General features: G+C 45.4%; 2 protein-coding genes across 2 annotated transcripts; both read left to right on the plus strand.

Annotated features, from left to right (window-relative positions):
• The first annotated feature begins 1,364 nt into the window (after window positions 1–1,364).
• LOC146753152 (uncharacterized) lies at window positions 1,365–5,893 on the plus strand. The gene is made up of 2 exons (XM_085530982.1): window positions 1,365–1,472; window positions 3,148–5,893. Exon 2 carries the CDS (start codon window positions 4,152–4,154, stop codon window positions 5,637–5,639), a length of 1,488 nt encoding a protein of 495 aa, XP_085387108.1. The 5' UTR covers window positions 1,365–1,472; window positions 3,148–4,151; the 3' UTR covers window positions 5,640–5,893.
• A 3,665-nt stretch (window positions 5,894–9,558) lies between these two features.
• Window positions 9,559–11,304, plus strand: LOC146753153 (syncytin-2-like). The gene has a single exon (XM_085530983.1). It carries the CDS (start codon window positions 9,585–9,587, stop codon window positions 10,764–10,766), a length of 1,182 nt encoding a protein of 393 aa, XP_085387109.1. The 5' UTR covers window positions 9,559–9,584; the 3' UTR covers window positions 10,767–11,304.
• The last annotated feature ends 5,115 nt before the right edge of the window (window positions 11,305–16,419 follow it).

Below are 16,419 nucleotides of genomic sequence, written 5' to 3' on the forward strand. Positions count from 1 at the left end.
CTCAAGAAGTATGAAAGAATAGAGTTTGAATGATACTTGTGAGCAGGTGCTGTGCTGTAGGGGATGTCAGGTAACCATTCCTATGGGGGTGCGGGAAGGAGCAGTGAAAGTGATGTATTAGTTTGTGTTTTGGCTGTTAAAGAGGAGTTCCATTTCTGGAAGCAAAACTATGGGCTAAGATGGAAAACAGAAGGGAGAAGGCTGATACCTGGATAGTGGGCTGAGCTTTGGTGACTGCAGCCATCTGCCGTAGAAGTTAGAAGTTTTGCACAGTGGGGTTCAGAATGGGAGCTGATGATGAATGGGAGCTGCTCGAGGGACAGACTTCCATGTACAAGTTCCAGTGCCTCAATGACTTTCTTGTAGCGAGGAACCCCAAACTGAACATAAGACTTGAGGCGCAGCCTCCCCAGTGTTGAGTCCAAGGGGATGATTACCTCTCTGCTCCTGCTGGCCACACTATTTCTTAGACAGGCCAGGATGCCGTTGGCCTTCTTGGCCACCTGGGCACACTGTTGGCTCATGTTCAGCTGAGCATCGACCAACAGCCCCAGGTCCATTTCCTCTGCACAGTCCTGCAGCCACTCAGCCCCAGGCCTATAGCGCTGCATGGGGTTATTGTGGCCAAAGTGCAGGACCTGGCACTTGGCCTGGGTGTACCACATCCCATTCACCTCAGCCCAGTGAGGTTGATCCAGCTTATCTAGATCCCTCTGAAGGGGCCTCCCTTCCCTCAGGCAGATCAACACCACCTCCCAGTCAAAAGACAAAAAGAGAAGAAAGCAGAAATGAAGAAGGCTTCTCTGAGAGCTGCCCCTGCACCTGCAGAGGTGAGTCCTTGTTATGGACAGACACAGCTCTTGTTGTCAGGGCCTCCATCTGTCAGACATGAATGAGACTGTAAAATCCTGAGGGAAGTGGTGTCCTGGTTCTGTACTTGCTTTTTTCCTTTGCAGTTTTTGAAGTGTTGCACAAAATGAAGGAGAAATCTCTAAAGCAGGTGGTCGGGATGCTGGCATGGTGATGTTACTTAGTAATTAGTGCTATTATTTTGTAGTATATTAATAGTTTGCTAATAAACAAAAAACAAGGGGGGGAGGAAGGCGTTCTGATAACAGAGGATGCTGAGAAGGCAGAAACACTGAATGCCTTCTTTGCTTCTGTCTTTAGTGAAAAGGCTCTCCCTCAGAAATCCCAGACCCTGGAGGTTAATGAGAGAGTCTGGACAATAGGAGATTTCTCTTTAGTCAGGGAAGAGGTGGTCTGTGATTGCCTAGGAAACATTAATGTCCATAAATACATGGGATGGGTGCATGGGGTGCATCCACGGGTGCTGAGAGAACTGGTGGAGGTCATTGCTGAGCCCCTCTCTGTAATCTTTCAGAGGTCTTGGAGAACTGGGGAGGTGCCTGAAGACTGGAGGATGACCAATGTCACTGCAGTCTTCAAAAAGGGCAAGAAGGAAGAGCCAGGTAATTATAGGCCAGTCAGCCTCACCTCTGTCCCAGGGAATGTGATGGAACAGCTTGTGCTGGATGCCATCTCCAGAGAACTGGGTGATAAGGAGGTTATCAGGAGTACTCAGCATGGGTTCACCAAGGGGAGGTCGTGCTTGACCAACCTGGTGGCCTTTTATGAAGATGTCACTAGCTGGGTGGACGGGGCTAGAGTGGTAGATGTAGTCTACCTTGATTTCAGAAAGGTTTTGATACTGTCCCCCACGACATCCTTATAACAAAGCTGAGGAAGTATGGGATAGATGAGTGGACAGTGAAGTGGGTCGTGAACTGTCTGACTGGCAGAGTGCAGAGGGTTGTCGTTGGCGGTGCTGAGAGGGGATTTGATCCAGGTTTATAAATACCTGAGGTGTGGGGGCCATAGTGGCACGGCTGGTCTCTTTTCAGTAGTGCGTGGGGACAGGACTAGGGGTAATGGGCTGAAACTTCTGCATAGGAAGTTCCGCACAAATGTGTGCAAGAACCTCTTTACGGTGAGGCTGACGGAACACTGGAACAGGCTGCCCAGGGAGGTGGTGGAGTCTCCTTCTCTGGAGATATTCAAGACCTGCCTGAACACCTACCTGTGCGACGTGGTGTAGGGAACCTGCCATGGCAGGGGGGTTGGACTCAATGATCACTAGAGGTCCCTTCCAACCCCTACAATTCTGTGATTCTGTTGGAAGGTGGGAATGCAAGAGAGAATATTGCGAACAAAAGCTGTGGAGCGAGATAAATGGCATGAGAAAGCAAAGCTGAGAACTAAGGAAAGCTCCAGAAGAGAAAACAAAGTCCAGTAGGGCATATTTAGAGACAGGTGAAGCATCCATGAGTGCACTGAGGAGTACTAGGGTGCTCTGGAATGTCTCTTGGGCTCCCTACAGCACACATACTTGCTCTGGGGCATGTCTGGATGTCTGTAGAGCTAATTGTGGGGCCCTGAGAAACGTCTGGGGCACATTAGGGGGCACTGGCTTCCATGTGAGTGTTCCCAGATTCCCAGAAGTCAACAGGGAAGCCTTTGGAGACCCCTTGGGAAGACTCAGTGAGGCCCTAGAGTGATGTAGCAGCTTGTGTTGGTTGCATCTGCTTGGCAGGGAAGCGATTTCCCTGGTGAGAGCTGAGTGACTGGAAGGTGATTCCCTTGGTTTAATTAATTTAATTACCTGGATTATAATTAAATAACACTGTTCAGCGTTCATTAAAGATTTCTTTTTTTTCCAAAGTACTTCAGTTGTGCAGCTGTAGCAGCTTTGCTAAGATATATCGAGTTTATTCAAAATTCCAGTGATGCTCCTAAAGCACTTGAAGTGCATTTGAGGAGGGGAGTGACAAAACAGCTCTGAGAGACACATCATCAGATCAGAACATTGGAACGGTAACTAATAGCAGAGATTCTGATAATTTTTTTTATTTAATTTAAGATAATTTAAAAATTACCTTTTCTTAAAGTTGTATTTCACCAAGTTTCATCAATGTGCACACTGAAGAGCTGACTTGTTATCTTTCTTTTTATAAAAAATCATGTGTTACAATTGAGAGCAGAAGTTATAGGATGGAACATTCTCCAAGTAAAGTGCAAAAGACATTTCTTCATAGTTCCAATTAATGTCTTATGTTTTGTTCAGACTCACTAAATGATGTATTTCAGGGTACATCATGTGGGAATATAAGAAGACTATTCAGAGCAGGAGCTGCAGAGCAAGATGAACGACATGAGAAGGTAAGGCTGGGAACCAAGGACACAGCTTTTGTGTCACTCAGCCACCTGTGGCAGAGGTCAGGATTTCTGCAGGGATGGGAAATCATCCCATCACTTAGTGCCTTACAAGGAGCTGAGAAGCTTTTCTTGCTCAAGTCCTGCTTCCAAGCTTAACCACTGTTAGGGAAAATGGTAAATTTCTCAACCAATATGCTACTCATGTATCCCCTGTATAGCCCTGAACCATGACCCATGTAGGGTTGTTAGAGTATTGTGAAGTTATGAAACAGCAGAGGTAGACAATAATAGTGCTGACATTGCTATTTAGTAGTTAATCAGTTAAAATGTATAGTTTAACCATAAGACAGATGGAATGGACTGGTCTAGCCCGGATGGCTCGGATGAAAGAAGATAATGAGTTTTTGGACAAGTTCAAAAGAAGAGTAACACGTGAAGCATGAAGCCTGGGCCTAGGATGAAACACGAGAAAGAAGGACTGAAGATGTATTGATTAATCACGAGAAATGAATAACATAAATGATGTAATGTTTACCTAATCATATAAATATAGGACGTTTGTAAAGCTTAAGGGTCATTCACTAGGAGTGACCCAAGCTCTGTATGCATGTTTCACCTGAGCACTGAGCTTGTTAATAAAATCAACCCTGGAGTACCCACGAGTTCGAGTCTCGACCTGGTTCCTTTCTGCAACAGTTTGGCACCCCAGATGGGACTCTAGGCGTTGATTGGGGTAAGTGCCTAAATTTTTTTATTATATCCAGGGGGAAGTGCATCCACTCTTTTAAGGGTTCGAGTCCTATTTTTGGGGTTCGAGTCCCCGAGGCCTATTATTTTTGGGGGGTTTGGGGTTCTATTTTTCTGAGGTTTATTTTCCTCATTACAGAGTGGCTGCAATTCTCACTGGACCTTGGATTTCTATTTGGAGAATAGTTATGGGGGGATCGCCGTCTGTAACTAAGGGTTCACCCTTAGAGGAAATTTTGTGTAACTGGAGTAAGATTGAAGGTGTTGTGGGGTTAAAAAAGAAGCGAGTGATCACTCTGTGTCAGGATGACTGGCCATTCTTAACCCGGGTTCGTGGGGCTGGTCCCGACGAAGTATGGCCACCTGAGGGGACGTTTGATGATAAACGTCTTGCTACCATGCGGCGAATACTCCAAGATAGAAATCCTTATCAAATGGATTATTTATATGTGTGGATAAATTGGGCTGATAAAAGAAATCAAATTAAGTTGGGGAAGCCTACTAGTAAAACTGAATTATTAGCATATTTCGATGAATTACATCAGGGTGGGTATAATTCTGATCGGGAAAAAGATGAAAATAATAAAGAAGTGGGGCAGTATCTGATGACTATTGAATTTCATTCTAATCCGAGGGTTGGTCCTGATACCGGCCCTGATGTACCACCTCTATTAGCAGCAGCAGTACATCAGCCTTGGAAACCGGGAGATTTGATGCTATGGCAAGAGAAAATGCCGCGTTTACGAGAAGATGCAGAAAAATGTGCTAAGATGTTGTCTAGTATTTTCAGAGATTATAAACCTAATTGGGAGGACATACAGACTCTGTTACAGGAATTATTTACTGTAGAAGAGAGAGAGAAGATCATGGCTAAGGATAGAGAGTTATCAAATACTAATCCAGGAAGACCTGTATGGCCCATAGCTGATCCGAAATGGAATATTGTTAGACAGGATGAGCTTCAGGCTTGGAGAACGGCTACACAGGGTTTGCTAGAGGCTGTACGCCAGTGTGTCGAGCGGGTTACTAACTGGTCCAAAGTACAGGAATGTCAGCAACGGTGGGATGAACATCCCAGTGATTATTGGCATAGACTCCGTTCTGTTTTACTTAAGTATGGGGGTATGACAGAGCAGACTTTTCAAGAGCCGCTTGCGATTAGTGTGTTTGTAAATCAGGCTGCACCCGATATTAATAAGTATTTTAAGAAACATATGCCGGGATGGCAGGCAGAGGGGTTGCAAAAAATATTATCTGTTGCTACGTTTGTATACAATGGGCGAGATCAGGAGAGACAGGAGAAAATGCAAAAAGAGAAGGATGAGGAGCGAAAGCAACAGGAACGAGAGAGACAGACCGAGAGGAAACGTGAGAGGCAGGAAAAACGAGAAGATATGACTTTTTTGGCAGCTGCGATTGCTCAGTCGGCTCAACAGAATAGGTGGCAAAATGCTAGAGGCAGAGGTAGAGGAAATCGGGGAAGGAGACGAGGATTTCCACCCCAGATTGGTGGAGAAATTGTATGTTATTGGTGTGGAGATTTTGGACATATGCAGCGAGAATGCCCCCTCAGACCTCAACCTTTTCTAACCCCCCAGGGTTATCCGGTGACAGACGCATCTGGGCCTCATATAGATTCAGGAGTGGGAGGCTTGCGACGAACTCACTCGCAATAACAGGAGGATGGCTGTTACTCTGAGTCCAGAAGGTCATGTAATCGCAGAAGTAGATGGGCTAGAAGTTACATTCTTAGTAGATACAGGAGCAACTTTAAGTTTGTTAAATTTTGATTTGCCTGAAAAATCACTAGAAACTGTTACTATCAAGGGAGTTTTAGGGGTAGAAGAGAAATACTTGAGTAAACCACTGCCTGTAACCTTGTCAGGACGGATGACATGGGCACAGTTTGTTATTTCACCCACTTCTCCAATATCCCTATTAGGAAGAGATGTCCTCCGAGAACTAGGCACTAAATTAGATTTGAATTCAAAAGGGATGAAACTTTACGTTTTGGGGAATGTACTAGCAGTAGAAAGGGAACAGAAACAGAAAATTGAAATTCCAGATGACTTAAAAGACATACCCTCCGGTTTGTGGAGTCATAGTAGTAAGGATATAGGATTTTTGAAATCTGCAAAACCAGTGGTAATCAAGACAAAAGCTGGACCACCGCCCTCAATTAAACAGTACCCGATTGCGACAGAAGCGTTACCTAGTTTAAAGAAACAAATTCAGTATTTTATTGATGAAGGGATATTGAGACCCATTATTAGTCCATATAATACTCCTATTCTGCCTGTTTCTAAAAATAGAAAGGATGAGGACGGGAACCCTGAATATCGTTTTGTACAAGATTTAAGAGCAATTAATGAACATGTTGAAGCCCTGCACCCTGTAGTTCCTGACCCTTCACTAATATTAACTGAAATACCAGAATGGTCCAGGTGGTATACTGTAATGGATCTGACGGGAGCTTTCTTTAGTATACCTATTGCTGAGGAAAGCCAAGAGATCTTTGCTTTCACATGGGAAGGGAAACAGTTAACGTGGACTCGATTACCTCAGGGGTTTACGAGTTCACCAACTTTGTTCTCACAGATTTTGAAAAATGATTTAAAGGATGTTATTTTACCTCAAAAATCGGTGTTGGTTCAATATGTTGATGATTTACTTATTGCTAGTGCAACAAAAGAAGCTTGCATAGAAGACACAAAGTATTTATGTAATAAATTGTATGAAAAAGGACATAAAGTCTCCCTTTCCAAATTGCAGTTTTGTAAGCCTGAGGTAAAGTATTTAGGGTATGTATTAGCTTCAGGGGTAAGGAAAATTGATCCAGAACGAATTAATGCTATACAAGCAGTACCTAGGCCAATCACAAAGAAACAGATGAGGGCATTTTTAGGACAGGCTGGATTTTGCCGACCATGGATTATAGGGTATAGTGAAATTGTTAAACCTTTACAAGAAGCTACTAAGGACCAGGCCATCGAACCGATACCATGGACTGATGAAATGCAGCAAGCTTTCCAGGCTATTAAACAGGCGCTGGTATCCGCACCGGCTTTGGGACTGCCCGACTATGGTAAGCCGTTTACCTTACATGTTACCGAATCAAGAGGAATTGCAAAAGGAGTTTTAGTTCAAAAATTTGGACCTTACGAGCGGCCTGTCGCCTATTACTCACAGTCATTAGATCCTGTTGTGAGGGGAACTCCCTATTGCATTCGAGCTGTGGCTGCAGCGGCAGAACTCACCGAGAAAGTCCGGACCATTGTCTTGGGACATCCCCTGGTTGTAAAGGTTCCGCATGAAGTAGAAATCTTGCTTAAAAGGTATGCAGAAAAATCCCTTTCTCCACAGCGCGCTCACCGCTACGAAGTCATTTTGCTCCTAGCTGATAATATCACCTTAGAGCGATCAAAACCTTTGAATCCAGCCACCTTACTCCCTGATTCAACTGGAGAGCTAAATAAACACGATTGTGTGCAGGTGATTCACTCAGTCTCACGACCGAGGGAAGACTTAAAGGATGAGCCATTAACAGAGCCTGAGTTAAACTTGTTTACTGACGGTTCTAGTTATTACATTGCAGGAAAGCGATACACCGGATTTGCTGTGACAACTGAGACAACTGTTCTACTAGCAGAATCTCTCCCAAGCGGGTTGGGAGCACAAGGAGCAGAACTTATTGCGCTCTGTAGAGCGGCACGATTAGCACGCGGCAAGAAGGTAAATATATACACGGACTCAAAGTATGCTTTTGGAATTTGCCATGCTATCGGCATGCTCTGGAGAGAGCGAGGCTTTCTGACCTCTGCAGGGAGAACAATAGCTCACGGTGAGCTAATAAATGACCTATTACTGGTTATACAAGAACCACGAGAGATTGCTGTAGTTTACATACCTGCACACAGCTCTAAAAAACATGCGTTAGCAAAAGGAAACCAACTTGCAGATGCGGCAGCTAGAGCAGCTGCTGTGCACCCTAATTATAGTGTTCCTATTATGACTGTACAAACTATACCACTGCTATCGGACCCTAGGACACTTTATACAGAAATGAATAAAGAGGAACTGGAGGTGTGGATGCGTATGGGAGCTGTTCAAAAGGATGGGATTTGGATGATTGGTGATAAACCTATGTTACCACATAAATATTTGCTAACTTTGGTAAGGTGGTATCATGATAGAAGCCATGGTGGTCCAGGAAATATTGCAAATCAGATTGATCGTTTGTGGATAGCACCGGGAGTATATGCAGCAGCTAGACGAATTGCTGCAGGATGTGAAATATGTCAAAAGTACGGGATAACCAGACCCAAGATGGAAGAAGGGAAGAGACCTCCAGCTGAATATCCTTTTCAGAAACTTCAAATTGACTTTGCTGAAATGCCACCAGTATTGGGATTTAAATATATGTTAGTTATTGTGGATCATTTGTCTGGCTGGGTGGAAGCATTTCCTACACGAAAGAATGATACAAAAACTGTGATTAAAATTCTGTTACGAGACTTAATTCCAAGGTACGGAGTCCCAGAAGAAATAGATTCAGACAGGGGAACACATTTTGTTTCCTCAATGATGGCCGAATTGTCAAAGACACTGGGAATTACTATGGCGGCGCATACACCGTATCATCCACAGTCGTCCGGAAAGGTAGAGAGAATGAATAGGACTATTAAAGATAGATTAGGCAAAGTAATGTCACAAACAGGACTCAAATGGCCAGATGCATTACCTTTAGTCTTATGGGATTTGAGAACATCCCCTAGGGAGCCTTTAAAAATTAGCCCAGCTGAGGTTTTATTTGGGAGAGTAGTGGCAGTACCAGGAACGTATGTCTCAGCAAAAACTGCACTTTTGGAAGGGGAAGAGAATATTACTCAATATTTGTTGTATTTACAAGATTCTTTTAAGCGAATTCAGCAATATGCTTATTGTTATCAAGGATTACCAAGAGATGTTAAAGTACATGATATTATTCCAGGAGATATGGTAATGGTGAAAGTGTTTAAACGGAAACATAAAATGGAGCCCAAATGGGAAGGGCCCTATTGTGTGTTGTTAACTTCTCTTTATGCTATCAAGGTCAAGGGTAAAGAGGCATGGATCCATCATACTCATGTGAAAAAGGTCTCTGCATCCTTTTCTTCCTCGTCTGCATAGCCTCAGGACATCGATACCAGTATGAATTCTCCTATCGGGACATTTTGACTGGACATCAGGTAACTTTGAAAACGAAAGAGGTTTCTACGACTCAGCGTGAATTCATCATAGAAGGAGAAAGAAATACTGACTTATTACAACTCAACAATGTCCGAACCCCTTTTGGCACATTTCGATGGTATATCCCCGGTAGTACTCGAGCTAATTTTAGTTTTTGCATTAGAGCACGATTTTCTTATCCTTCATACCCCAGAGTACCTCCTCCTCGGCTCCGAGCGGTATGGGTTAACCATAATATTAATTTTAGAGAACCAAGCAGTGGTACTGGAATCTGGTGTGTGGGTATGCTCCCCGGCTTCAACAATTCGTGCTGTCATAAATTCTCCATTGCATACCCTCGGGACGGGTTTAAATTAGTTCATACACATTGGCAAGAGATAAAATGGGGACCTATGTCCTGGCATGACACAAGTAGCCATACTCAGCAGATGAGACACCGAAGGTCTTTACAGCCACATGTCTCTTATGAATTAGGCCACTATCGTTATTGGACAGATAATTCTCATGTATCAATAATGCAATCGTTTGCCCAGAATCTAAATGTCAGTGATTGTTGGATTTGTTCAGCCTTACCTAGATCAGTAGCACATGGAGTAAATTTGATTGGTATCCCTATTCATGTTAATACTACTATTGGTCATATTTGGAATACAACAATATTAAGAAGTAATTTTACCACTCATGCTTTATCATTGGCTCATACACGATTGGAGAACAATACTTATATTCATTGTGTTGAAAATCGTGATTCTACTGGAACCTATTTGGGGAATTGGACTTTACGATGTGATAATCTCACTGCTATTAAAAACAGAAATCAATTGATTTTGAGTCTCCCAGGAGCCTATTGGCTGTGTGGAGAACATGCGTACAAAATTTTACCCAAAAAGTGGCGAGGAAGATGCACTTTAGGCCTAGTTGTACCCGATATGGAAATCATTCCCAGAGAAATAAATGGAACGTTATGGCATAGGTCTTTCTATGGACGTACTAAAAGAACTATTTTAAATCCTTTAATTGAACGACCAACAGGATTCCATGCATTTGTGCGTTGGTTTATACCTGGTTTAGGTGTTAGTGAACTGGAAAAAGCAATACTGAATGTGTCAGGGGAGGTGGAAAAGTTAGCTAATGCAACGGCTTATGGCTTATTAACTATACAAGGCGAGCTTACAAACTTATCTAAAGTAGTTTTGCAAAATAGAATGGCACTAGATATGCTTTTAGCTTCGCAAGGGGGAGTGTGTACTGTATTGAATGCTAGTTGCTGTATGTATGTTGATCAAACTGGAGAATTATTAACTGATGTTGGGAAAATATGGGAAGTAAGTAAGACGATGCAAGAAATACAGAAGGATGATACTCGATGGGGTTTTTCTGAAACATGGCATTGGCTGACATCCTGGTTGCCAAATCTTTCTGCTATTGCTAAGAAAATTATCTTGATTATAATTGTTGTGATTGTTCTGATTGTTATTGTTTATGTACTAATACAATGCTGTATGCGAATGGGGTCTGCTTTAACTGTAAAGGCACCACCGCCACCTAAGATAGTTTTTGGTGGATATCAGTAGAATACTTGGGAAAGTAGCAATTAGAAAAGGGGGGACTGTTAGGGAAAATGGTAAATTTCTCAACCAATATGCTACTCATGTATCCCCTGTATAGCCCTGAACCATGACCCATGTAGGGGTGTTAGAGTATTGTGAAGTTATGAAACAGCAGAGGTAGACAATAATAGTGCTGACATTGCTATTTAGTAGTTAATCAGTTAAAATGTATAGTTTAACCATAAGACAGATGGAATGGACTGGTCTAGCCCGGATGGCTCGGATGAAAGAAGATAATGAGTTTTTGGACAAGTTGAAAAGAAGAGTAACACGTGAAGCATGAAGCCTGGGCCTAGGATGAAACACGAGAAAGAAGGACTGAAGATGTATTGATTAATCACGAGAAATGAATAACATAAATGATGTAATGTTTACCTAATCATATAAATATAGGACGTTTGTAAAGCTTAAGGGTCATTCACTAGGAGTGACCCAAGCTCTGTATGCATGTTTCACCTGAGCACTGAGCTTGTTAATAAAATCAACCCTGGAGTACCCACGAGTTCGAGTCTCGACCTGGTTCCTTTCTGCAACAACCACCTACAATGAAGTAGATGTCACTTTGCTGGTGTCCTTCAATTCCGTGTCTGCATTTTCCCAAAATCAGGAGGTAACCAGCTGCAGTGAAGTGAGCGATTTCAGTGCCTGTTTCTGATGGTGGCAATGAGTTCAGAGGTCACAATTAACTGACGATTCCTGTTTCCATTCTGACAAAGTCTGTAGTTGCAGCTGACTTCCTGAGGCTGCCATACGTGGTGGTGATGCAGCCTTGGGCTTCTTGGGGATTTGCATGACTCCCACCTTTCCTTTCTGTGTCTTGCAGGTCAGCTGGTGCTGGAAGCAGCCGGTATCTGAGTAGGAATGAAGGTGAGTGCAGGAGCAGCTGCTGAGGGGAGGAAGGAAGTCCATGCTAATGAGCTCTGGAGCATCTGCAGGTCTGGTACCAGAGGAGGCAGCAGTGATGCTGGAGGGCACGTGGTGAGTGCGTGGACAGGGTGGCACAAACGTGTGCGTGTGCTGAGGAGTTGGGTTGCACACAGGTGCACACAAAGGGGTGTTTGTGGAAGGTGTAGGCACGTACGTGTTCCCAGGGGTGGTTTGCACACGTCTGTGAATACAAAGGAGGGCACACGATGCGGTGTGTGCATGGAGGTGTGCAAAGCAGGCAGGGTGGCACACGGGTGTGCATGTGCACATGGATAGGGGAAGGCTGGGGTTACAGGTTGACCTGTGCTGAGGTGAGTGGGGGCTCACGGTGTTGCTCAGTGGTAGATTGGTTCACACTGAGTGCTAACAGGAAACTCGCACACCCTTTTTGTTTCAGCTGTGCCAGCGCTGTGATCCCTTGCTGCTGGGATGTGCTGTTGGAAGGATGGTGTGCATGCCGAGCTCCCATCACTTCCAAGCCCTACAATTCTGTGATTCTGTGAATCAAGTGTAGAGCAAAAGGGATGTTTGGGCCAGGTGACTGTAAGAAGGCTGGCTGCTTTGGATGGTGGCAGCTGATGGAAACAGGTGCTCTGGGGACCGTTCAGCTTTTAACAGAAGACAGGGGTCCTGCAGGAAGAACGACTAGGTTCTCAAAAGGCTTCAGACGTGCACACAGAGTACATCTGTCCTGCCGTGCCGTCTCTGCTTCTTTTTGATGAAAGCATTTTCATGACCACTTGTTGTGGCTGTTGCTTGTAGAAGGAGGAATGTTAGGTGCAGTTCTCACTGAGAACTTCTGCTAGGATTTCTGTGTAATTTGAATCATGAGTGTTAGCACAGTGAGTTGAAGGAGGGCCCCGGAAGCAAATTTGTTGCTGTTGAAGCACTGTGTGATGAGCAGGTGCGTGGTAAGACGTGCTGGCAGATGTTGAAGCCACTTTAAGATTGAGGTGAGAAGGAAAGGCGATGAAGGAGCTGATGGCAAAGAGCTTCCTTAGGAGGCTTGGTGCTTGCATGGGATTGTATCCGATCAACTTCTTGTGTGCTGGTGTCCATCTGTGGTTTGTGGAGCAGTTTTCATTCCAGGGTCTGTCTGGTAGGACTGTGGCTTGGGCCAGGCCAGGGCGAATCCAGTGTGCTTTACTCTCGTTCTTAGTGCTTGTTTTAGCTCAGGTGTCAATCCTCACAGAGCAAGGCCTGAGGGTGGGGTTTGCGGAGAAAGAGGACATGCAGGCCTTGTGTGACACCCACGGAGCTGCAGCGAGGCTGCATTGGTGTAAAACAAGGGAAATGCACAGAGATCTGAAGGTGGGTTTTGGGCTCGACTTATGCCAGAGGGGATGTGCGTGCTCCTTTACAATGTGCGTTTTCTGCCTACTGTATGGCAGGTGGGCTTGGAAAGTTGTTTCCGTGTTTCTGTTGTTGGGAGAAGCAGATATCAACTCTTCTCTCTATTGAAAGATTTAACAAAAGAGCCTCTCCTTGCTTCTTAGTGTATGAATCACAGAATCATAGAATCACCAGGGTTGGGAAAGACCTAAAAGAACAGTCCAACCGTTCTCTTATTACCAATAGCTCCCAATAAACCACGTCCTTCAACACAACATCCAGTCATTCCTTGAACACCCCCAGGTGGGATGGCTCCACCACCTCCCTGGGCAGTCCATTCCAGTGCCTGGCCACCCTTTCTGAGAAGTAATATTTCCTAATGTCCAGCCTGAACCTCTCCTGCCGCAGCTTGAAAACATTCCCTCTAGTTCTATCAGTAATGACATGAGAGAAGAGGCCGACCCCCAGCTCACTGCAACCTCCCTTCAGGAAGTTTTAGAGAGCAATGAGGTTTCCCCTGAGCCACCTCTTCTCCAGGCTGGACATTCCCAGCTCCCGCAGCCTCTTCTCATATGGCTCCATTGTGCTCCAGACCCCTCACCAGCTTTGTTGCCCTTCTTTGAACACGTTCCAATGCCTCAGTGTCTTTTTTGCAGTGAGGGGCCACAAACTGGACACAGAATTAGAGTTGTGGCATCACCAGTGCTGAGTACAGGGGGACAGTCACCTCTCTGCTCCTGCTGGCGTCACTGTTTCTGATACATACATTCTCATGTATGTAAGTGTCACATGTGTGACATCCTTTTTGATGGAGTTCCGTGACGGGAGTTCAGTGGATTTGAGAGCTGACTTGAAGCCTGTGGGCATCACCCAGGAGTTGGGGTGAGAGGATGAGGCGTAGGAACAGGAACCTCTTTGGTCGTTATTAACTCCCAACTTTTTGGTCAGGAATCTCTGTGTGTTTTTTTATCATGTAAAGAACAGAGTCATTGTGCAGCTTGTGAATGAATTGATTCACGCCTGCTGATTGGTGCTGTTCTCTACAGGGAGCTGCAGTGGAAATGGACACTTGTGGTCCACTGTCTGCCCCCCTCCCGCATGCCCAGATCAGCCAAGTTGTCAAGGCCTGGCTCTTGGTTGGTGAATTGTGCCAAGGTCAGAGAGTTAGATTTTCTGGGCTTTGAGACACGTCTTCCAGATGCACGTTGTGTTATTTCTGATGTGTTGACCTGTTGAGGTCCAGCCCCAAATGAGGATTCAAGTACTACCACCGCAGGAATGGTTTAGATTGGAATTGGAATGCAGAAGGCTGAAGCCAGCAGGAGCAGGGAATCCATCATCCAAGGGCTTGGTGCAGCTCTTCTTTGCTCAGTTGTGGAAGCATCGTAAAGTTGCTGGGCGGACAGGCATCACGTAGCCTGAGACTCAGCATGACTTGCAGCAAGTGGATGGGACGGTTGTGCTGTGTGTGTTATTCCATGACTGTCTTAGCCCTGCTCACTGACCTGCTCTTTCTCTCTCCTCTCCTCGCCCTCCACCCACTGCCTCGGTGCAGCTTTTGCTCTCATTTCATCCGAGCAAAGCGACAAGGAACTGCTGCAGATAGCTTGAGGTGATCTCACTGCCAGGTACGTGCCATGTTTTGTCCCCCCCGCATGGTTTTGCAGGCCGTGTGGCACCGTGTTTAGTAACACAGCCTCATGCAGCTTTGATGTGACCCTGGTCACGGGTGGGTTTCTCCACTGCCCTGCAGCTCAGCCCTCAGAAGGGCTGTCTCTCAGAATGGCCGCCCTAGACCCCGTCCCCATCTCTGCTGCCCTCCCCGTCCCTTCAGCGGTTCCCGGTTCGGGCCGGGCGAAACCGGGCAGGTGGGTGAGCGGAGCGGGGCAAGATGGCGGCAGGGAGTGGGTGTGAGGGGCAGGGCGGGGCCTAACGGGGGCGGATGGCGGGGCTAAGGGGAGGGGAGAGCGGGGATTGGTGGGAGAGGGAGCCAATAGGAGGTAGAGAGGAGTTGGGCACAGGGTGATGTTAACACCCCTTTGTGATGTCATAATGCCCCTTTGTGATGTCATAATGCTTCTTTGTTACATCATAATGCCCCTTTGTGACATCATAATGCCCCCTTTGTGACGTCATAATGTCCCTTTGTGACGTCGTAATGCCCCTTTGTGACATCATATAGCTCCTTTGTGATGTCATAAAGCTCCTTTGTGACGTCATAATGCCCCTTTGTGACATCATAATGTCCTTTTCTGATATCATAATGCCCCTTTGTGATGTCATAATACCCCTTTGTGACGTCATAATGCTCTTTGTGACGTCATAAAGCTCCTTTGTGATGTCATAACGCCCCTTTGTGACATCATAATGTTCTTTTGTGATGTTATAATGCCCCTTTGTGATGTCATAATGCTTCTTTGTTACATCATAATGCCCCTTTGTGACGTCATAATGTCCTTTACTGATATCATAATGCCCCTTTGTGACGTCATAATGCCCCTTTTTAAAGTCATAATGCCCCTTTGTGACGTCATAATGCTTATTTGTGACGTCATAATGCCCCTTTGTGACATCATATCACCCCTTTGTGATGTCATACTGCCCCATATGAAGTCCAGACAGAGTCAAAACTTATGGACCTGCACGAGGATCGCTTTCAAGACAGTGGCTCTGTTGCTTCAAGCCTATTTGCTTCGTCCTGCCGCCACTCTACTACCAAATATCAACAACCTCTTTCATGATTGAACTTGCAAACATTTCACACTAACCCTTGTGTTTCTATGCCTTCCTAGGTGATTTGAGCCCTTGTCAACCCCAATGATCCAAACCAAGTAGTGATGTGCAGTGTGTTTCCATCAATGGAGAGTTCTTATTAAGCACAAATCGCTGCAATTCGGATGACAGCCTTCCACATGGTAACAGTGATGGACACAAGGGGCTCATCCACGTTCATGCTCTCATATCTCCTGGCTCTGCTGAAGCTCCTGACCTGAGCCTGCCAGACACCACAGTCACCTGCCTGGATTGTGACCCAGCGCCTTTGCAGTGCTGCCCATCCCAAGCACAGCCCGAGTGCCCCAACAGCAGCAGCACCATGCAGGAGCAGGGCAGCATCAGTGAGGTGAAGCTGAGCATCTTAGATGGGGACTTAGAGTCAGGCTGCCAGTCCCAGGCACCAGGCAGCAGCACCAGCTCTGAGCCACTCTCATCTTGACAAGAGGAGTCCCATCTTCACCCTTGACCTCTCAAGCCCTCCTGTCTTTTATTGAATAAAGTCACTCTCATGCTCAATCATCGCCTTGGCTGCATTCCGAGTCTTCATTCACAGGGATTGGGATGAATGCAACAAACAGCAAGG

The sequence above is a fragment of the Coturnix japonica genome, unplaced genomic scaffold (genome assembly GCF_054131305.1).
Source record: "Coturnix japonica strain WE unplaced genomic scaffold, WE-NBRP24 Scf039, whole genome shotgun sequence".
NCBI lineage: Eukaryota > Metazoa > Chordata > Aves > Galliformes > Phasianidae > Coturnix > Coturnix japonica.

Coding starts and splice junctions, on each gene's coding strand:
- LOC146753152 (XM_085530982.1), top strand. CDS start 4,152: ATGGGGGGATCGCCGTCTGTAACTAAGGGTTCACCCTTAGAGGAAATT.
- LOC146753153 (XM_085530983.1), top strand. CDS start 9,585: ATGTCCTGGCATGACACAAGTAGCCATACTCAGCAGATGAGACACCGA.